At 35.4% G+C, this 22,950-nt stretch overlaps 3 protein-coding genes across 5 annotated transcripts; all 3 read right to left on the bottom strand.

Annotated features, from left to right (window-relative positions):
- Positions 1–309: 309 nt before the first annotated feature.
- On the bottom strand, positions 310–2,973 carry LOC113354444 (zinc finger MYM-type protein 1-like). The gene is made up of 2 exons (XM_026597774.1): positions 2,904–2,973; positions 310–2,102 (listed from the first exon to the last, which is right to left on the bottom strand). Exon 2 carries the CDS (start codon positions 2,021–2,023, stop codon positions 602–604), a length of 1,422 nt encoding a protein of 473 aa, XP_026453559.1. The 5' UTR covers positions 2,024–2,102; positions 2,904–2,973; the 3' UTR covers positions 310–601.
- An 8,091-nt stretch (positions 2,974–11,064) lies between these two features.
- LOC113350340 (glycosyl hydrolase 5 family protein-like) lies at positions 11,065–13,186 on the bottom strand. The gene is made up of 3 exons (XM_026594452.1): positions 12,717–13,186; positions 12,356–12,603; positions 11,065–12,233 (listed from the first exon to the last, which is right to left on the bottom strand). The coding sequence occupies exons 1-3, from the start codon at positions 13,149–13,151 to the stop codon at positions 11,849–11,851; spliced, it is 1,068 nt and encodes a 355-aa protein (XP_026450237.1). The 5' UTR covers positions 13,152–13,186; the 3' UTR covers positions 11,065–11,848.
- On the bottom strand, positions 11,065–22,229 carry LOC113350339 (glycosyl hydrolase 5 family protein-like). 3 transcript variants are annotated; one of them, XM_026594450.1, is made up of 5 exons: positions 22,068–22,229; positions 21,516–21,880; positions 21,183–21,430; positions 20,114–21,058; positions 11,065–11,279 (listed from the first exon to the last, which is right to left on the bottom strand). In XM_026594450.1, exons 1-5 carry the CDS (start codon positions 22,147–22,149, stop codon positions 11,225–11,227), a joined length of 1,695 nt encoding a protein of 564 aa, XP_026450235.1. In that variant the 5' UTR covers positions 22,150–22,229; the 3' UTR covers positions 11,065–11,224. The 3 variants fall into 3 exon arrangements, with proteins under 3 accessions (XP_026450235.1, XP_026450236.1, XP_026450233.1); XM_026594451.1 differs by lacking the exon at positions 11,065–11,279 and having other exon boundaries at positions 19,836–21,058; positions 21,516–21,863; positions 22,068–22,187; XM_026594448.1 differs by lacking the exon at positions 11,065–11,279 and having other exon boundaries at positions 19,837–21,058.
- Positions 22,230–22,950: the final 721 nt, after the last annotated feature.

The raw sequence follows: 22,950 nt of genomic DNA, 5'->3' as shown, positions 1-22,950 counted from the left end.
TTAACTTTTTCATATCAAATAAGAAGCAAAACTTTTCTTCATAAATTTTGAAACTGCTCAAACCGATTCCTTACAGAGAAAAGAGCTTGATCCATTATGTATATGAAAAAATTAACCCTAAATGATTCTTCAGGTGATTGACGTACTTCCACATTTTTTGGCTCACCGAATGGCGTCTTTTTATAAATAAAACGCTTAACTCGGAACTCGGGTTCAATGCCCATCTGTGTTGCAATAACTCTAGCTTCAGCCAAAGCTTTTTCATACCCGTCGTCCCTGTATATGATTCTAGAAAAGATATAAGTCCTTTTAATTTCTGAAAAACATTATTTATGTCGATATCTTTCCCTTGAAGTGTTTTGCTAACGACATCCACAGCGAATAAGATATTATGCCAGATAACCATACTAAGCAACAACTCAAAATTCTCCATGTCTCGTTCAATAATGTTCTCGGCGTCATGCCTCACCTTTTCCTCTTCACAATTCTCTGCGAAATACGCTAGAGCTTCTCGAATTTTTGGGGCTTGTTTTCGTACTGCTTTAACACTTTCCACTCGACTCTACCACCTTGTTTGAAACAATTTTTTCAATGTAATTCCCTATGAACCTTTCACCTTATCCTTGAAAACTTTCCACCGCTTTGGAGAAGCTGAAAACATCACATAAATACTTTGAAGTGCACCAAAAAAAGTACCTCCACAAGGGCTACACTTGACCATATCGCTGATAGTAAGATTAAGACTATGACAACCGCATGGAGTGTAAAATGATCTAGGGTTTACCTGAAGCATCCTTTTTTGTAAACCTTTATGCAATCCTTTCATATTGGCACCGTTGTCATATCCTTGGCCTCTTACGTTACCAATGTCAAGTTGAAGATCGCTCAATTTATCTTGAAGCACACGAAAAAGGCCTTGACCAGTTGAGTCATCCACCTTTAAGAACCCTAAGAAGAACTCTTCCACTTTTACTGGAGTACTATAAGTATCGACACATCTAATCACAAGAGTCATTTGTTCTTCATGACTGACATCCGGAGTACAATCCAGTATCACAGAAAAATATTTAGCTTCTCGTATCTTCTTAAGAATCATACTTTTCGTTTCATTGGCCAACCTCAATATGAACTCATTTTGAATCTTCTTACTAAGATAATGATAATGAATTTCATCATTTTGTATACCATGAAGATGCATTTTCATTACCTCATCGAATTCAGCTGCCCATTCAATGAATCCCAAAAAAAATTCATTGTTTGGTTGACTAATCGTTTCATTATCTCCACGAAATGCTAAACTTCTTCTTGATAAGGTTTTTACAAGGATAACTATCCTCTCTAATACTTTCCTCCAGTGTGCTTTTTCTTTTTTGATCAGTTCTTGCATACCTTTGTCAATGGTCTGTACCTTTCTCAATCTCATCTCCAATTCAGTCCATTTTAGCATACATTTGTAGTGCTGATCACAAATTTCATGTTCCTTAAGCTTTGTACTTAAATTTCCCCGATCTTGAAAACCTTCGCAAGCTAACTGCTTATCACTTCTGCGATTACTAAACAACTTGCAAAAAAAACAATAAACTTTGTTTTTGGTCATTGAATATATTAACCAACTTCTATCACACTTCTCACCATTAACAAGAGTTCGATCATAATAGTAATTAGAAAAACGCCTTTTACTTACTTTATCCCTAGGAAATTCATATTTTGAAACTCTTATTGGGCCTTTTTGGACCAACTTATCTCTCAAAGCTTGATCAATAACATCCCAATTCCCTGGATCATCAATATCTAATGGTTGATACTCATCATCGACTTCATCGTTTTGTACCCCCACCCAATCATTATCATTATCGACCAAATCATCAGGATTTGGCGTTGCATCATTCTCGTTTGTACTTTCATTGCTACCATTACCATTATTAGCAGTCATAGTTTCATCTCCAGGTGCATTATTTGTAGCTGCAATGGGTTGAAAATATTTATTTATGTCTCCTTCTTCGGACTTTGTGACTGCTGCCATGGCTTTCTTTTTTTACGCTTTTTATTCCCAGGAACATGCTTTCTAGTTGGAATGGGAGGCATATTTAGAATCCTTGACACTGTACGAAAGAACATTTAGAATTCAGTTACGGTGAAGTATAAAAACACAATGATGTGTTGTTACACATGAAACAATCAATTAATCCAACCAAACAGTACTATGTTGGTCCTATTAGATACCCAGAAATAGTGATCATAATCAATTAAGGGATTGAAGTCATAGTTTTGAACATATACCAAATAAAAAGAAGAAAAGTATTAGTCTAGGTAAGAGTACTTAACAAGTGAAGTGATACTGACACAACGAATCACTCAATCACACTTTCAATACATAATTATTCACATGTCTCAGCACTCATCAAATATTCAAATGTACACTCTTGATCCTTCCAATCAAAACAAAACTTCATCTAAATGAATTTAGCACTAACCAAAAACCACAAAAATTCCGTTAACTCCTTCATTGAGCTCTGTGAATATCTAGAAACTACACCTATGGGAAATTCCAAGAGCTAATAAGTAATAACCACTAGTAGTCTTAAATGGCTCACTTATAAATAATGAATCAATTCAAAGTATACCGGCTACATAGGCAACGGAAAAAATAGGGAATTAGTGTTAAATCCATCAACAAAAACAACAATAATCAAAATAATTAACAAATTAAATCATAGAAATCAGAAGAACAAGACAAAGAATTAAAGAAATTACCTTAATTTAAAGAAATTTATTTCTAAAATAAACCCTAGGCAATGAACAAGATAGGCTATTAGGGTTGAAATTGAATCCATCAAGATAAACAACAATAACAGAAATAATTAAATAACAAAATCATACAAAGAACAAGACAAAGAGATTACCTTAATGAAATTGATTTATAGAATAAACCCTAGTTTTCTTTTCCTTTCTCTTTTCTCTCTTCTATTTTTTTCGGTTTTGATCTCTTAATCTCGTTTTTCTCTTTTAGGTATAACCGAAGAGTTTCCTTGAGAACAGGAAGACGTGTCTTGTCCATGGAACTAACTATATTTTATTTTGTGGCCCCTTTGAAATATTTGATTTGCAGAAAACACTCTTTTTTTTTTCTTTTTTTTTTTCTAATTGGAAGTACATGTAAAATGTGCCCCCAAAATTTTGTGGCCCAATGCAAGGCATTGTCTGCATGGGCCCAGGGTCGGCATGCTTCCGGATATTATTCGTGAATATCATAACACCAATCCAGAATAGATTTACGAGGGCATGAACGTAAATCAATTCTGGTTTGCGTTTTCAAGAAAAATTGATGTTTTGTAATTCGATTTGCATTAGTTGACCTCACATTTAACAAGGTTAATTAACACCCAAAATGGTAAATTAATATTAATTAATCAGGAGTAAAATGGGTTGTAGGAGAATAGTAGTACAACAAGTGTGCGAGCTAGAGTGAAAGAAATAGAAATGAGATCCTCGCGCGAATCCAGATATTCGACAATTGTAAGTCTTCTTTTGTCAAAAATTAGATCAGGTCGATGATTTTATGGAAGTCGACTAGATGATTGGAGGATGCTTACTTCCGCGTATTAATCGTCCGAGTTTCTTCTATTTTATCTAAACGTTTAGTTTGAATGCTAGGCAACAGAGGGAAAGAACTAGAGACCTGGTCTAATGTCTAGTCCATACGTCACTTGTCTTTAGAGCTACACATTTTCCTGTCTGATAAATGTAATTGAATTGCATATAACAGACCCCAAGTGCATGCCCTATGCCCGAAATTAGGAAGGTTTTTTATTTATCGACAAACAGCCTGCACCAAAATCTTAAGTTTTATATTATATGATGTTTCTTTGTTTTTATAGTAATAAAATTTGGAGTTTATTCACTAGACATACATTTGCAGATAGGATCATAGCATAGATGGTACATACATATACCCATGAATTAAAAAGAAAGGAGAATTTTAAAATTATTTAAAAGTGAACAATGTGTTGGAAAATTGTGCCAAAAACTAGAGGATGAGAACAAACAGAAGAATGGTGCCCTCTGACTTCAAGGCTCTTTAAATTTTTTTAGACAATAATTCGACCTTACCCAATTAATTGGCGAGAGCAATAGGTCACTTGAACTATGCCTTATGTATTCAATGTAGCCCTAACGCCGTAATCGAATTCAAGGACTGTACATTCTATTAGAGCATTGCTCGGTTGAACTCACAAGTGTTGCTATCTCAAGCTTGTTGTCAGAACTATATCTTGATTTCTAGTCTACATTTAGCCAGTCTCGGGTTAGGATAAAAGTGTGTAGTTGAGACTCGGATATCACTTCGTTCTACCGTTTGAAGGCGAAGATCAATAAGAGCATTGGAGAACTGCTACATCAAAACGTAAGTGAGGACTCATGAACCACATATTAATAAGGTTTTCCACCTTTCGATCTTTGAGACATTGTCACATGATTAGATTATATAGCACATGCGTGATAGAAATTTCGAGTTAATTTTATTTTGAATATCTTCTCGAAATATGACTGTTTAAGCTTAAGGAAATTTGTTCATACTTGATGAATTTGGTTAAGAACAATTTACTGTTTGTGACTTCAATTACGATTCAAGATGTAATGAATTGAAAATAGCCCGGAATAGTGATATGTGTCACTGATGTTATTCGGGAATGTTTCATATTGATTATTAGAGAGATATAAAACTACTGTTAATCTGGATACATGACAATATGCATACCAGTTCACATACTGGGAGAACTGTTATAATTCTGGAGCCACAGTGCATGTACCAAGTACACGTACTCTCGTAACTATAGTTCAGCAGGTTAATTTCCTCGTTAACAAAATTTTTGGTGTCTATATTAATTCTTTTTCCGCATTATATTGTTTATCTTTATAATTGAAATATCGCGGGTTGTACGTAAATCAATCAAAGTTGATATATCCATCCTTGTTTGTTGGATTTGACTTGATTGGTTCTTGGATATTGATTTTTGAGATCTTCCAAGTACTCTCGGACATAATTAGGTTCACAGATTTGGTTCTGTAAACTTTCTGATTATGAGAGAAAGATATATAAGCTCTTGGTATAATTCCTTGATTGAGATTCATTGAGTTGGAATCTCGGAATTGTATCCGAGTTTAGCCCATATATACAGGTTTCCTAAGAAACATTGATGGTATATTTTGGTACCCCACGGTTTACTTTCTTGAGCCGACCAAGAACACACTGTTTAAGGTTCTGATGATGCTTTTAGAGAAGAATAAAAAAAAATCATATTTGATGTATTCAAGAGAAACTACCACCACTGCTTATAGGGATCTCATGCCTCTTGGAGGTATTTGTTCATTACCAAAAGACAGCTTCGAAAGGAATCAACGGTGGCTTTTGGTAGAGATGCGTGTGTTCAAAATTTCATTGAAATTTGAATTAGGTTTTCCAACTAAAACCGAAAATTAGGCTTTTGGCAGGTCGATCACATCCAAGATGGGCCACTGTAGCAAGAAGTCTATTTTTGCACCCAATCTTTATTGTTGAAGCAAGAGATTATACTTTTCATTTTGCAGCAGTAAATTATAGCTTTTAGCTGCAGCTCAAAAATAGTGTGATTAGAAATTTGCTTTTGCAACACCTATATTAAAGGTGTGGCAATAGATATATTCTTTTGTAGTGGGAAACGCCCCCCGGATCCTCCGGATAGCGGTATACAAAATTTTCTTTTAAAAATATCTAACCCAATCTGGTAGTTACACAGAGGAGAAAATGTTCAAAATCTCAGAAGAACAATTTGTAATTAGTACTTTTGTTTTTCTTGGAAATTAGTCAGTCCAAGACTAAGGTAAAACCTCCATATATTAATACTCTCGAGCAAGCACAAAAGTATTAATATACTGAGATTATTAATATATAGAGGTTGATAATTATTAAATTTTACACATCACGATTATAAATTTGTATAAATAAGCAGAGGTTATGAATATATAGAGTATTAATATATGAAGGTTCTACTGTATATTATATTTTTGAAACACTAGGTAAATACACATAACTATGCTTTCTTTCCAGCGACGAAACCAAAAATTTATGTATGGCTAGGCCATAAAAAAATTCTATGGATACTTAATCACAATATGGTTGGTGCGATGAGTCATAAAGGTACCTGAATTCCCAAAAGGAATTATACATCTTTCAGAGCAAAATGATTTCACTCTTGAAAATACACTTGACTATACTCAATAAGTGCAGGAAAGTAGACTATTTGCCATAAACAACAAAGTCTTTCTGTCTGTTTATGAAAGGTACGAAATTATGTTTTTTGAAAAAATAAGGAGATAAAAATAAAAGACAAATACGATAAACTATAGAACGTGCAATTGGGGATATAAAAAATAATCGAGAGATATAGGAAAAGGACAAAAATGGGATCCAAATAGCAAATCAGGGTCACCCCTTATCTAAGTATTTTAAGTAATTCCTAATCTGTCCCTCACTAATCAGAATTAGTGATTAATAAAAATTAATAAAATCTTAAGATTACTTAATAAATGATTAGTGTGTATTATTATTTGTGTTTGGTTGAGTGAGCTTAGAGTAGAAGGAGGGAGAGAAAATTTGAGAGGGAAATTATTTTCGTGAAAATGGAGGATGATTGTGAAAAGAGAATCGTTGCTAAGAGGTAGAAAATTTTATTTTTTTCCCTTTGAATCCACCATTTTCGTAGCTGAAAAAGCTCGGTGCCGGCATGGACGTGGTATGAATACTATGCTGGAAGTAGCCAGACCGGCATGGTATTCATACCACGTCCATGCCGAAACCAAGCTTATGCAGGGGGTCTGGGGGGTCCGGGAGGGGAGGGGGCGTAGCCCGTCCCGGCTGTGTTCGGCCTATTCCGTTTTGAATTTTTTTGGTTTTCATCACTTACGGCACAGTTAGTTAATGCTCGATCATGCCGCCAGCGTTTTACGGCGTAGTATGTTGCTTAAATTTCTATCCGGCGCACGATGTAAAGTATCTTGAGAATTAATTTTTTTTTCACTTGACTACCGGCATTGATAGATTTCTATCGAGCATGCCGTCATTTAGTTACGGCATTGAATGTTAGTTTCCATGTATGCCGGCATGGTTTTCATCAATTCCTGCACAGTCTTCATCACTTCCTGCGATGTAAAAAGATAATTTCCATTTTTTTGATTGATCACTATAACAAGTAAAAAGATCACTTCCGGCGATGTAACAAGTTATGCATCTATAACAAGTTATGTAGTAATTGTTTTGGTTGATCTTAGTGCGTATAGAAAATATTAATGCATAATACATAATGCATTATGCAACTATACTTTCAGATGTATATCAGGTTATGCATCCATTTTATCGATGTATAAAAGATTATGCTACATTAATTTTTAATTTCACAGCTAATAAAAAAGATGTCGGATAATGCGTTATGCATTCATTTTCTCGATTTCATAACAGTTTATGCAGACATTTTCTTGACAGCAAGAAAGATTATGCAGTCATAACAGCATCATCTTCTTCTTCGTTCTTTTTTTTTTCTCCTTGAACTCCTCTTGGCCATAACAACACCATCTTCCATGTATCTCAAATCACAAATTCAGGACACCACACATACATCCATACACCCACCGGGACCATTGCCTATCTTCAAACATAACCTTAATTTCTCATAAACCCTAGCAGGGGGTTAGTCAAAGGAGATTTTGAATGACTTATAGGGAGTTCGCAAATCTACTGTTAGTCCAAAGAGATTTTTATAGAGTCTCTTAATGTGTCTTGTTATTGGTTAGAAACTTTTTCAAATCATTTAAATTCTCTGAAACTCCATATTATTGGATTAGGATTTCATAAGAGTCACTCCAACTCTGATGTTATTCGAAGGAGAATTGAAAGTCATTGATTTGTTGTTTTCAGAGATTTGTAGAGAATTTTTCTCGAAAATAGGCATGGTAGAAATCTCTCCTCAAGAGGTGATATTTCGGGAGACTTGGAAATTTGGAGACTTTTTGGTTTTGGGAGTGAACCATTTTTTTCTCTCCTTGTGCAGTAATACACTTTAGGGCCACTTGGAAAGGGGTAATCAAGACAAAATGTGGAATAAAGTGAATTTTTAAATTGGAGAATATATATTTTAAAATCGTCTGTCTGAGTTTTTGTGATATATATCGATTGTAAAATATATATTTTAGAAGTTATTAGTTTTTTTCCTATTTTAAGTTGTTGGAAAACTCCGCATAGAAAATCTGTGGTGAGATAGCATAGAAAACAAAATGTGGGACGAGTGGAATAAAGTGAATGAAAATTTGGGCATAGGACAACAATGAGATTTATTTTGGCAATGGACATATTTCATTAGGTAGTCATGGTACTCTTATTATTACTGTAACGTGAATAATAAAAACATCGGTAATGTTTGGAATTAAACATGGGATATTACATAATTTTGTCTCTACAAATCACATAAACTTTCTACAAGTCTCATTTTTTGTCCCTACAAATCTCATTTTTTGTCTCTACAAGTCACAAAGACTCTCTAAAATTCTCTCAGAGAATCGCTATAAATCTCTAGATTTTCAGAGAATCTCTGGGAGTCACTCAAATAAAAAATCTATGAAAGTCCATAGAAATCTTGTTTGACTACCCCCTTGTAGTTCTCCAAATCATAATTACAGTATCAAAAAAATAGGGTTTATTCTCAATACCTCTGGAAAACCAAATCGAAAACGCAACGAAATGATAATAACTTCGCGCAAAAAATATGGAATTAGACCTAGAAAACCATTGAATCAGCTCCACTCATGGAAAATTGAAACAAGATGACATATTTAAAACCTAAAATTGGAAACACTTTGAATCTTCTTCTAGAAATCATATCAATGAACGACAACATGACTATCCTCAATTAATTTTACCATGTTCTCTCGACAAAAAAAAAGTAATTATAAAAAAAGGAAAGGCAAAGGAAAAAGGAAAAAAAAACTAGGAAAAAGAAGCGAAGACGTAATTTTAAAAAATATGGACATGAGGAAAATTTAAACCCAGAAAACGGGTACATGCGAGAAATTTTCTGCCCGTGGGTTTCATGGTAAAAAATCCGAGAAATGGGTTTAATTCACAATAGGATAACCTATATGGGCAAATTGTAATCTTTGAGGATCCATCTTCAGAGTAACTAGGGTGGGCCAAAGCCCACCTTAGCGTCCACTTAATCCTGTCGTTGTTTCTTTTGCCACAATGTCCATGAAGAATATACGCGTTTCTAGTTTGGCGGCCCTGATTAATAGTCGATACGCGTGGAGGGAAGGCAATGAAACAAGAGGATGAACAGTGCCTCCCTCCAATTGAGAGCAAACGCAAAGAAGATATTAGAAGAACCCGTGGTTTTTTCTTTGGTGATCGTAAGATATTATGATTAGATTAATGAAGAAGTACCTGGTTTTGAACTTGTTCATGCTGGCTGGTGCTTATTTATACCGGAGAATCTTGAAATGGTGGAAAGAAGAGGCACTTTCACAAATGGATTGCTACCCCCAAGTAAATTGGCACTCCTATTAGAAGCATTTGACAAACTGGCACCGTAACTTGTGGTTGTAGTAAAACACTGTAATTTTTTTCATGGAAGCTGGATTTTTGACACAATTTGATCACAGTATGGAAACCTACTTTGTTTAGGAAATAAATTCAAAGTTGATTGGAATTTGGAAGCATATTTGGTTTAGGAAACTAATATACCATCTTCTAAGAATTAACCTATATATAAGTGCTGTCTGGATCCATCTTCTTAGAAGCACTAATTTCTTTAGAGATGAGTAGAGAGGAGGATGTTTTAGTTCCAAAGAAACTAGCAACACAGGGTCCCAACTATGCAGCCCTCGCCGTAGAATACTTGGAGGCTGTGAAAAGCAGATTTCAGGATTATCCGCCGGAGAAATATGAAGAATTTCTTGAAGTCTTGAGAAACATTAAATCCCGGAGTGTGGTGCGCGCAGCTGTTGCTAGAGTTAAAGTTTTGCTTGAAGGTCATCCAGATCTTATTGTGGGATTCAACTACTTCTTGCCGCCAGGATATGAAATTCCAACGGCAGATGGTGAGTGCGAGTGCCATACTAGTACTGAAGAAGTCACCAATATGCAAGGGCATCATGTATTAGAACCTTCGCGAGAGATCCAAGATACTAGTACTGAAGCGTTGCATCAAGATGACTATCATCCAGAATACATTTTCTGCCAGGAAGTCAAGAAAAAGTTTGGAAATTCTTATGATTACCGGGAATTCTTGAAGTGCCTTTATATTTATAGCCATAAGATCATTTCCCGCGATGAATTGAGAGGTATGGTTGTTTCTTTGGTGGGAGATGATGAATCTCTTATCGGCTTTATTGAGAGCAAGAAAATATTTGGGGACCAAGGCTCACTTGTGCCGGCATATACTAAGGGTAGTATAGAGAATCCAAGTTATAGGTTATGGCCGAAGAATCGTCCTTTACCTATAACTAGCCATAGGACGAAGCTCGGGAATGAAGTGTTGAATGACATTTTTATATCAGAAAGTTCTACAAGAGACGAGGACTTCAAGCATACAGAAAAAACGTATACGAAGAACGTATATTTAGATGTGAAGATAATTGGTACGAACTGGATATGTTAAAGATACCATTATGCAAGCTGAGGAACTGCTAAACAAGATTGACATCACCAAAACTGAATCAGAAAGGCCTAAACTTATTGAGGATCACTTGACTAGTCGATATCTATGGTGCATTGAACTCTTATACGATGACCATGGACTGGAGGTGACTGACTTATTAAAAGAGAATCCGGATGCTGCATTGCCTATCATATTACGTCGCTTGAAACAAAAAGAGAACGAATTGTCAGAATATCGCTTAGAATATACCAAAGTTATGGCTGAAATTCGCTCCAGGAACTATAAAAATCTCTGGGTCATCGCAGCTTTGAACTCAAGAAACAGGACATGCAAGAACAAAAGAATAAATCAACTGCACCGGAGCTAGCAGCAGAGAAGCAAAGCAAAATAACTGAAGCTTAATATGTTTTTTCTATTTTTATTATTAATAACAAATAAAGAATATAATTCATTATAATACGTTTCGCAAATTTATGTAAATTGCCTACAAGATTTAAGAAATATGAGTTATAAGTTATGGTCAACTGTTATATAGTTTTTTCCTACTGAGTACTTCTTTCAACCTCGTGCTTTTGCTCGTTGACCGCTGAACTTGATGTACTTCTCGTACTATTAACAAGTTTGAACCACTGGCTTGAAGGATCACACGTTTTATCTCTACTCAAACATTTGCAAGAATTAGTCACAATGGTATTGTTAGTAGAATCAACATCCAAACACACAGCGGTATTGTTTTTATCGGTGAGCTTAGATTGAAGATGCATTTTGGATTCAGATATCGTTTCCCACTGCGAATTAGTATCTGTACATATAGTTCCAAGCTTAGCCGGCTTCCCTACTCCATCAGCTTGTAAGCAGAAATAAGTTCCCTTCAGTGATATATGTTTTTGTGGCGTGTAATCCCATCCTTCAGAACTCGAACAAGATCCCAACTCTAATGGCGCAAACAACGATTTTCTGTGGACGCAAAGTCCCGTAGATGGATGATAAATGATTTTGTATTGAGTTCTGTCAGAAATACCTGGACCTTGAAAAGGAGCTTGAATTGAAGAAATTATTTCAAGGAAACTAGAATTCCTAGTCCCGCACCAGTTAAAATCTAAAACTCCGTAGAATTCTTCCATTCCAAGTACACCTTCTCTCAAGTAATAACTCCCAACTAATGATCACAGAGCCCAATCCAGATCAAGCTCAGCAGCAACACCCATCATACAATTGAAATACCGATTATCATTCACATCAGTACCTCTTTGATCCATACCAAATTCGCTTAAAAACAGCGGCGCTACACCCTGTTCAAGCAAAAATCCTGCTCTTCTCATCCAGTTATTCATTACATTTCCACATACTTGATTTACATTACCATTTTCCCAGTCATGAGAGTTCGTGAATGCATATAAATGTACCTCGCAAACTAATTTTCCCGTGAACGTTAAGTTCACCGGTTGTTTAGCAAGGAAACTTAAATCTGCATCGAAATTTAACCCGGATAGTATTACAAGAATGTTTGGGTTTGCTGCATGAACTGCTTCAGCTCCTTGTTGCATATACCTGATGATGATTTGAACAAAAACTTCAGAGAAACCGCGATATATAACGTGTTCAATTCAGTTGTACGACAATTGATATGCGAAAATAAGTGCATGGATATATATATATATATATATACATACTTGTACCAGTTGTTGACATTTTGCTTTGGCCCTCGAAGCTCGTTTCTCAGGCTCATGCCAACAACACTGGTTGAGCCATTGAAAATGGAGGCCATCTTAGTTAGCCCCTTGATCCATAATTGCGGATGAAAGTATTTATCTCCGAAAAATCCATTGTCGTCAAAGTTACTGCAGCACCAACCTGGCTTGCTGAGATGGTTGTCTAGTATCACCATCACATCATTCTCCCCCAAGTTGGATACAACAGCCTAGACATCAACAAGTAAAAATTTATTTCCTGTAAATTCAAAATTTTCAGGTGATATGAAAATAAAATAAATTAAAATAATAATAATAATAAAATAAAAAGATGTTAGATTACCTTAAGAGCTTCAATAAGAGGAAGGTCAAGGAGAGATGGGTTATTAGCCTGTATTCCAGATATGGATTCAAGAAGTCCCAAACTTTGAAATGATTTACGAACTGTGATCGACGCCAAAGTATCATTTGTAGCTAAGAACAAAGGCCAAGTTAACCGAACGCAGTTAAATCCCATGCTTCTAATCTTTTTCGAAATCGAATCCAAAGGTTGCTTACTCAGACCTTCAGCTACCACAGGTTGAAGATGAGACACCCAATTTGTGCACGCTAACTTTACTCTTCGTTCGTTTTCATCGACAATCCATCTTGAATTTGTATTTAGAGTTGCAGGCAAAGCTGCCATTGTCAGCTGACCATTGTAACAAAGTGATAAAATACTTGGAAAATAAAATGAAGCTAAGAAGAACAAGAAACTCCGGCTATGATTGTTATTCATGGTGATGAGTTTGGTTAGAATGGGATAAGAAGAAACATTCATATTGTGTATATATAAGCTTGATTTGATTTGATAATAATGTTTTGGGTTTTCTTGCAAGACTTGCAATCATATTGTGTGTAGCACAAAACGTACGTTTTGTTTTATTTTGCTTAGTAATTTGTTGCATTCATTATAGTGGAGGTCTTTGTCATACATAATGAACGGCAAAATTATTGTTAGAGCTGAAAATAGGAAGACTTAGAAGTGACGTATTTGTATTAACTAGACTTTTTTTTGGATGATAAGTCTGAATGAAACAAAGATAGTGGTCTATAATTACCTAGGGACACCCTTGCAAGATTAAAACTCATGTGATGGTGAAGTTGTAGGTTTGCACAACCCCCCTAGTGGGAGTAGGTATAGTGTGCTAATAAAAGCTTAAAAGTGCAGATGCTTCAGTTGCAAAATCACTATTTCAAGCCTACACTACCTCATTTGAAAAAAATATAGTGCTTTCTGAGGGTCATATAATATTAGGCAATTGTTGATCCGAACAGATTCTAATAATTGAACTAACCTTGAATAAGACAGAAACTCGGGGCCAAAGTTGTTTAAGACTTTCAAGGGTGGACAACTGTTTCGAGCACGCAAGTCTACTGTCCTGATGTGAGCCGTTCTATACATTGTACACTACACCATTTTGTTTTGGGAAACTTAGGCGCACGCCCGAAAAAAATAATATTCTCACTGTCGGGATCATAATTAATTATAGGTACTGTGACACCCATAATTATTTTCGTGACACCCATAATTATATGAAATTATTAAAAATGTCTGCATGACGGATTATGCATCCGCATAACGGGTTATGCACCAGGGGTATAATTCACAACACAACTTGGATATAACATATCTATAAATCCGCGCCTTGGAATTTTACAAATTTTATATCGTTGGAAATCCTTTTAAGAGAGCTACACAACGAGTACAAACAACAATATCAAATTTTTTTTTTTCACGAAAAAATCGGAGGTGATCACCAATTTAAGCAAAATTTTCGAAAACTTGATACATAACCATTATGCGGCCACCAAAAAAGATGCATAACACATTCTGCAGACGCATAACGAATTATGCAACCATTTTCTCGACTGCATAACAAAGTTATGCATCTATAACAAGGTATGTAGCCATTGTTTTGGTTGATTTTAGTGCGTACATAAAAAATTAATGCATAATGCATTATGCAACCATATTTTTGTTCATGCATCAATTATTTTGGTTATGCAGCCACTAAAACGTTGTATATGCCTGAACCCAACAGTAAAAGCAGACGCATAAGGAATTGTGCAACCATTTCCTCGATTGCATAACAAGTTATGCATCTGTAACAAGTTATGTAGCCTTTGTTTTGGTTGATTTTAGTGCTTACAGATAAAGTTGATGCATAATGCATTATGCAACCATATTTTCTGCTATGCATCCATTTTCATTTTCACGACTGCATAACATCTTATGCATCCATTTTCACGACTGCATAACATCTTATGCAGATATTATTTTAGGTGCATGACAGGTTATGCATTCTTTGTTTTTGTTGGTTTCAATGGTAACAAAAAAGTTATGCAACCATTTTTTGGACTGTATAACGAGTTATGCAACAAATTGTATAGATGCATAATAAATTATGCAACCATTTTCATAACCGCATAATAAATTATTCAACAAAAAAGAATGAACTTCAATCCTACTTTTACAAGAAAAGATCATGTAATCTTAAAGATCAAAGTCCATGGAAAAAAAAGATGAACAGATACAAATTTGAAGGAACTATTTTAGCCTATAGAAATGAATTCAATGCAAAGCATCACTAAAACACACATCATGGACAACAAAAATAATCACTGGCACAAATTCAAACTAAAACGCGAAGGTCTGATTCTCAGTAGAATTACTTGTAAAAGAAAACAAGGTCGAAGAGAATATCGTACATCAACTCCTCTTGCATCTACGACACAAAGAGATGTAACCATGATTTTTTAACATCATAGGAAATTCCTATAGACGGCGACAAGCAATCACTTCCTTTAGAATCGGAAGACCTGTTCTTTTATACAAGAAAACACCAATATATTAAATCAACACATCCATCCTGGATCTACGTTGCTCCCTCGCGACAAGCCGGACATCGATAGCATCAAAATATGTTTGAATCTCCATTTTTCGCCGAGAATTAGCATTTCAAAACAAGGTAAAAAAATATCACACAACTACCAAATATCAAGGAAATGTATAAGAACTGAAATTTCACCATATGCAGATAAGATGTGACTTATCATGCTCCAAGTTCGTAGCTCATTCCCCTGTATAAAGAAAAACAAAACTACATGAACGCCAGATTGCTGGTCCATGACTCCATGGTATTGCCTGCATTTTCCTGGTGTACGGCTAAAATCAAAAATTAACAAAAGAAGCAGAAATCACTAAATCAAAAATCACAAGAGTACAAACTTACAGCATATGTTGAATTATAATCTACCCTTCTAAAGCATACGATACATTTACCTAGCTGTAGCAACATCTTATTTTAAGACAACCAATTTTGAGTTCAATACGAATTACGAACCAAGAAGCATCAACAGAGGTGGACTTTCAACAAGTCCCTCACGAAAATCGGCCCCTAATCCAACGGTAGATTTTCGGCACATTACCTACTAAAATTGGCCTCTACTCCTTACCGGTTACACCCATTTCGATGAAAATTAAACTATGTGAAAAATGCACCACTAAATGTCAACTAAATCAACAATTGTAGGTACGTACTACATAGATCTACTGCTGCTATGAGCTGCAGGTACACAGTCACAGCAACAGATGTGTACGAGCATAGTGAACTGATACAACATTTTGAAGCAAATAACAACCGTAGAAATGTGAGTGGAGTTCGAATCACATCATTTTGTTACATCAATAGACTTGGCCTGATAGAGATAGGAAAATCCAAGAAAATTGATGGAAGTTATGCAACTACAATCAATACATGATTAGCAATTTCAGTATAATGGACTACCCAAAATTAAACTAGAATACCTATAGCAAATTCACTCATGTATCTAGAGCAAAGGAAAACTAATTCTTGATAATTAATCATTCTCTTTCAAGGGAGACTAAAATTAATAAAATTTAGAAGTAATAACAAACATAAAAAAAAAAATTGTCAACATCAATTATCTGTCACACAGATTCACGAAAACTACTAAATATTGATAATTAATCCAATAAAAACCCATATCCCATTTCGCAAATTACAGACCAAGACTATGTGTGTTTATTCCTGACTCATCTGAGTCGCCTGGATCTGAGTCATCTGGATCTGAGTGAAATCACTTGACTCATCTGGATCTGACTCAATATGTTTGTTTTGAGTCAAATCTGACTCATCTGAATCAAAAAACGTGAGTCAGTGATTTGGTCCCGTGAGTCAGGGGTATTTTGTTACCTGACTCAAATGAGTCCGAATCAGGAGTTATGTCTGAGTCATAGGTCGAGTCAGATCTGACTCAAAATGCAAAACAAACGGTCTGACTGCTGACTCTGTCCGAGTCAGAGGTTGACTCAGATCCAGACGCCGAGTCAGCTGCAAACAAACAAGATGTTATAAATCCGAAACACAGTGGTGGAACAAAAGCTGAAACTTTTTTCATTAAATTGCTTCAAAATCGAACCTATTTCTCACAGGGTTGCTCCAAAATCAAATATTTTCTTCGTGGGTATCTTAAAAATCAAATCTTTATAACCAAAATCAATAAGACATAAACAATTAATCTAAGCAGATTTTAATTGCAAAATGCGAAAAATATAAGGCCGGCCAGATTTTAACGAGATCTATAAATGGAGATAGGTAAACATACCATCACTGATTGGAGCAGGAGCAGGTGTTTGAGTTGGGAGGAAGATTATAACGAGATCTATAAATGGAGATAAGTAAACATACCATCACTGATTAGAGCAGGAGCAGGTGTTTGAGTTGGGAGGAAGAAGAAACGAACTGAAGAAGTAGTTTTTCTTTAGAAAAAAGTAAACTAGAATTTTATGAATTATGGGTTTGTGAACAATTTTTTTAAGAAAAATGGGGGCGTGCATGAAATTTTGCGCCGATAAGCTAGACAGTGAAATTTTTTATAAAAATGATTCTAGTAGTAGTTTTTACTTTTGTTTAAGTTGAAATAACATATTCTTTATCGGACTTATCGTTCTTTTCTTTTTCTGTATGACTAGTCAACAACCCAAAACTTGTGACTTAATAAAAGCAGTGGCGGAGCCACAAGTTGAAAATGGGGAGGGATAAAAATAAAATCTAATGATTTCAGTGGACTAAATACAATTTATAAGGAGACTAACTATAATAACATACAGGATATAAATAAGGGTTGTTAAATAATTTTAGCTATTTTAGGGGGCTAAAGTCAGGATTAGTCGACCCTTGACTCCTCCCCAGAATAAAAGTCACTGTACACATAATTATGGTATTTCATACAATGGATCCAGTTTAGTTAATCTAAATATTAGATTCAAATTTATTGTCATTCGGGCACTAAAGATATTTTGGTTTACTGTCATGAGGATGTTGTACTTATAAGATCGTCCATGGATCCTCCTTCTATAAATAGTTATATATACGAAGTTCTTTTTGTATCAATGAGGTGTCGTCCTAGAAACTCTAGTTCCATGGGTCCTTCCTCTATAAATAGTTAAATAGTCATAGGAAATAGCTAGATTGGTGTAAGAGGACTACTCTTACCATCATCCATCATTAATTTTGTGGCCATCTGATATGGAACAGCGAAAGCAATTGAAAACAATCGATCATGTAAAGAGTCCACTCCGGTATAAGTAACGATCAACACTCCAGTCAAGGAGCAAACATGACGATAACGACTCTAATCCAAGAGTTAATTAACAATCAATGGAATTAACCAAACAACTTAACAGTTTCATAAATCAGATAAAGATGAGGTAAAACCAAGCTAAAAGAAAAAGAAAGATAGTCTAGGGTTTTAAAAGGAATTCTCACATGCTAAAATTAAGATGGAAAACAACCCATCCTCCAAAGCATATGTCCCGTATCAGGCTCCCTGACTGCGAAAAGACTCGGCCTCGATTCAGCCTTTGTATATAAGGGTCCTTCCGGAAATTAACGATATATATCAGACACAATGAAAGTGGCAGAGATATTCATGTCGCTTGGAAGTTCTAACACATACGCGTCTTCATTGATCTTCCGGGAGATGCAAACTGTACCATACTTCTTATGCTTGATCTTGACATAAATGCGTACAGGAAAACGATTCTTTTGAAGGTGCACCATCACTAAATTACCCACCTCAAAAATTTGAACTCTGCGATGCTTATCAACTCTAGACTTACAAGCTTCGTTGGCCATTTGTAAATGTTCAGTCACGTCTTTATGCATCTGCGATACCCTCTTAGGTAAGTGTTCGGCAGTAACACTCTTGTCAGGATCACCAGGGATAGACGCCAAGTACAAGGAAATCTTAGGAAATTGGGTGCACACCACTTCAAATGGTGACTTTCCTTTCGATTTATTTCTCAATGATATTATAATCAAACTCCATTTGAGGAAGACTAACATCCCATTTGTAGTTGTAAGAAATCTTACAACTACACTTCACTATAACTGATTCAATCCCTAGTTGATCATTTTAAATTCTTGTTTTATTAACTAAAGATTAGAAATGTTTACAAGAATGATTCAAATATTACAACAATTCTACTTGAAACCTAAGCTTACTTTCTCTCTCTTCCTATTTCTTTTCCAAGACTTGTCCTAGAATCCTCTCAGATACAATGACTCTCTCATTTATATAGGATTTTACATATTGGATGACGGCTAAGAATCCCATTATTTTCGGGATCACTATGCGACATATTCGCTCATATACAATCGCTCATCTTCGCATAGCATACTTCTTCGCATGATTCTTCACACTTTATTCGTGACTTTACTGACATCATCTGGTGCGTCATCTCAACTTTGCTGTGTGCGATGCCCTTCGCTTAGGTTTATCACCATTAATAAAGCCATCAAGTTCGTAACCTTGAAGATAAGGTAAAAATTGAGTTTGCCAGAGAGAATAGTTTGTTTCATGAAGTTTGACTGTGATGATATGATGAGGTTGTGAGAAGACTGATGAGGCTATCATAGACTGAGAAGAACTGAGGATTGTAGAAATAGTTGAAACTGTAGTAGATGCGAATCGAACAAGTCTGATACCAAATCGAGAGTAGGTATAGGTTAGGTTAGGTTTAAGTTAAGAAGAGATAAGAGTTTCAGAGAAATTGTTCTTCATATTAATTTTCGATGATTTACAATGTACAACGAGTATACATATTTATACTTGTAACACAAGTAATACCCAACATTGAACTTTCCTACAGTGCAAGATATTCTATGTATAGGATTTCTAGAGCATTCATAAGTTTGGCTTGACCATCACGTTTTAGATGTTGTCTTAACAAATTGTCCGCATGTCGTTTAGAATATGCCAAAGTTATGGCTGAAATTCGCTTCAGGAACTATAAAAAATCTCTGGATCATCCCAGCTTCGAACTCGAGAAAAAGCAGACACAAGAACAAAAGAATAACAACCGCATGGTAGCAGCAGAGAAGAAAATAAAGATTATGGACAACTCTTAGAAGACATAACTCAGGTTTGATGTCTTTTATTATTATGGACACCAAATAAGTAATATACTAAGATTGACCAATTTATACGTTTTACAAATTTATGTAAATTGCGTACAAGATTCAAGGAATCAGTTCTAATTTATTTTAACTATTAGTGTTTTATTACTGAGTACTTCTTTCTTGATCATCATTCCCTTTTAAATCGTCCAATCCAATCTCTTGGTTTTGCTCGTTCTTGGGCAAAGATAGCAAATCTATGGATGAACTTGATGTACTTCTCGTACTATTAACAAGTTTGAACCACTGGCTTGAAGGATCACACGTTTTATCTCTACTCAAACATTTGCAAGAATTAGTAACAATGATATTGTTAGAATCAACATCCAAACAAACAGCGGTGTTGTTCTTATCGGTGAGCTTAGATTGAAGATGCATTTTGGATTCGGATATCGTTTCCCATTGCGAATTAGTATCTGTACATATAATTCCAAGCTTAGCCGGCTTCCCTACTCCATCAGCTTGCAGACAGAAACCCTTTAGTGATATATGTTTCTGTGGGGTGTAATCCCATCCTTCAGTAGCCGAACAAGATCCCAATTCCAATGGTGCAAACAACGATTTTCTGAGGACGCAAAGTCCTGTCGATGGATGAAAAATTATTTTGTATTGAGTTCTCTCAGAAATACCAGGACCTTGAAAAGGAGCTTGAATTGAAGAAATTCTTTCAATGAAACTAGAATTCCTAGCCCCACACCAGTTGTAATCTAAAACTCCATAGAATTCCTCCCTTCCTACCACACCTTGTCTTAAGTAATAACTTCCAACTAATGGCCATTGAGCCCAATCCAAATCAAGTTCAGCAGCAACACCCATCATGCAATTGAAATACCTATTGTCATTCACATTAGTACCTCTTTGATCTATTCCATATTCGCTTAAAAACAACGGTGCTACACCCTGTTCAAGCAAAAATCCTGTTCTTCTCATCAAGCTATTCGCTACACTTCCACACGCGTAATTAGGATTATTATTTTTCCACATATGAGAGTTTGTAAAGGCATACCAATGTACCTCATAAACTAGTTTTCCTTTGAAAGTTAGGTTCACTGGTTGTTTAGCAAGGAAACTTAGTTCAGCATCGAAATTCAACCCGGATAGTATTACCAGAATATTTGGGTTTGCTGCATGAACTGCTTCAGCGCCTTGTTGCATATACCTGATGATGAGTTCATGAACAAAAATTTTAGCGAACTCGCATATCACCTAATTAAGGGTTATAAGTAATGTGTTAAATTCTAGTTATAAGAAATTTGAAAATAAGAGCATGAATATATACATACTTGTACCAGTCCTTGACATTTTGCTTGCGCCCTCTAAGCTCGTTTCTAAGGCTCATGCCAACAACACTGGTTGAGCCATTGAAAATGGAGGCCATCTTAGTAAGTCCCTTGATCCACATTTGCGGATCAAAGTATTTATCTCCGAAAAATCCATTGCCGTCGGAGTTACTACAACACCACCCCGGCTTACTGATATGGTTGTCTAGTATTACCATCACGCCGTTCTCCCCCAAATTGGATACAACAGCCTAGACATCAACAAGTGAAAAGTTCATTCATTTAACTCATTTTAAATTTGCAAGTGCTCATGAAAAAGGGTAGTTAATAGATTACCTGAAATGCTTCAATAAGAGGAAGGTCAAGGAGAGATGGGTTATTAGCCTGTATTCCAGATATGGACTCAAGAAGTCCCAAGCTTTGAAAAGATTTTCGAACAGTGACGGATGCCAAAGAATCATTAGTAACTAAGAACAAAGGCCAAGTTAGCCGAACACAGTTAAATCCCATGTTTCTAATCTTCTTTGAAATCGAATCCAAAGGTTGCTTACTCAGCCCTTCAGCTACCATAGGTTCAAGATGAGATACCCAACTCGTGCATGCTAATTTTACTCTCCGTCCGTTTTCATCGACGATCCATCTTGAATTTGTATTTAGAGTTGTAGGCAATGCTACCGGTGTAGGCTGAGAAGTGTAACATCCTATGTATCATATATAAATGAAGTTGCAAAAAATAAAAGACTTTGTTTAAATTTGTTATTCATGGTGATGAATTTGGTTACGATGCGATTAGAACTAAAACTGTGTTCCTCTTAGATTATGACTAAGTTGAACTAAAATATAGATTATGAATACTAAATATATTAGGATACAGGAAAGTAGACTTACTGCTCGGACTCGGAGAAGAGATTTGCATGGCAATCAAGACTAATAAGAAGAAGAAGCATAAGAACACACAGATCTCGGCCATGATTTCAATGGACAGAACTTCTTCTCGTTTGAAATTACGAGTCTCACTTTTGGTATGATTATGTAAGATGTTGATGCTCTCTGATCAATTGTGCCAAAACTAACCTCTACTTGTAGCTATATATGAATGAATTTAATAATACAAATACGAAATGGTACGTATATTAAATTGTTTAAAATTGATAAAATAATAGCACGATGATGCCTATACTTTTAGGCATGATTATACCAGCGAACCTCGCCAATAATGTGATATGTTATATAATAATATCACGACCTTCCTGCCTCAACGAGTCAAGAGACAACAAAAATCTTGGGTAGATTGGCGACAGCTGAGCCTGTCATGTGCTTATAATAATCCCTCCATCTATAATTTACAAGATAATTTTACTTTTCATATTTAAACTCTGTCTAAGTTATTTTGAGCACAATAATGGGAATAGTTACTGCAATTTCCTCTTAAAAATTCTTCAGTCTCACTAAAAAAAAAAGACATTTATTGAAACGAAAGATTATTTTTTCTTTTACTTTATCCATAAGAAGTTGGGTACGTTTCAAATTCAAATTTTTGATATCACCAACTAAATGATGAGAAATTCCCTTTGGAAGCATAAAACAGGCTCTAAATACTCTCACTTGATAAAATGGAGTTTGGTCTGTGCAACTAAAGGTAGAGATGATCTCGGTGTAATAAATTTGAAACAGATGAAAATGTCTTTGTTAGCAAAATAGTGTTGCAAATTTGGTGTCGAGAAAAATCATCTCTGGCCTCTGGGGCAAAAATGTGGGTCCTAATACTCAA

This window comes from Papaver somniferum, chromosome 2 (assembly GCF_003573695.1).
Source record: "Papaver somniferum cultivar HN1 chromosome 2, ASM357369v1, whole genome shotgun sequence".
In the NCBI taxonomy this organism is placed as follows: Eukaryota; Viridiplantae; Streptophyta; class Magnoliopsida; order Ranunculales; family Papaveraceae; genus Papaver; species Papaver somniferum.
The sequence above is the reverse complement of the archived record's forward strand: the minus strand, read 5'-3'. Positions and strand labels throughout refer to the sequence as shown.

Bases quoted from the DNA above. Each gene is read 5' to 3' on its own strand.
- LOC113350339 (XM_026594448.1), bottom strand. From the start codon at position 22,149: ATGGCCGAGATCTGTGTGTTCTTATGCTTCTTCTTCTTATTAGTCTTG. The intron at 21,431-21,515 runs GTAATCTATTAA...GTTGATGTCTAG, and splicing joins CTCTTATTGAAGCATTTCAG to GCTGTTGTATCCAATTTGGG. The intron at 21,059-21,182 runs GTATGTATATAT...ACTCATCATCAG, and splicing joins AATGTCAAGGACTGGTACAA to GTATATGCAACAAGGCGCTG.
- LOC113354444 (XM_026597774.1), bottom strand. From the start codon at position 2,023: ATGGCAGCAGTCACAAAGTCCGAAGAAGGAGACATAAATAAATATTTT.
- LOC113350340 (XM_026594452.1), bottom strand. From the start codon at position 13,151: ATGAATAACAATCATAGCCGGAGTTTCTTGTTCTTCTTAGCTTCATTT. The intron at 12,604-12,716 runs GTAATCTAACAT...GTTGATGTCTAG, and splicing joins CTCTTATTGAAGCTCTTAAG to GCTGTTGTATCCAACTTGGG. The intron at 12,234-12,355 runs GTATGTATATAT...AATCATCATCAG, and splicing joins AATGTCAACAACTGGTACAA to GTATATGCAACAAGGAGCTG.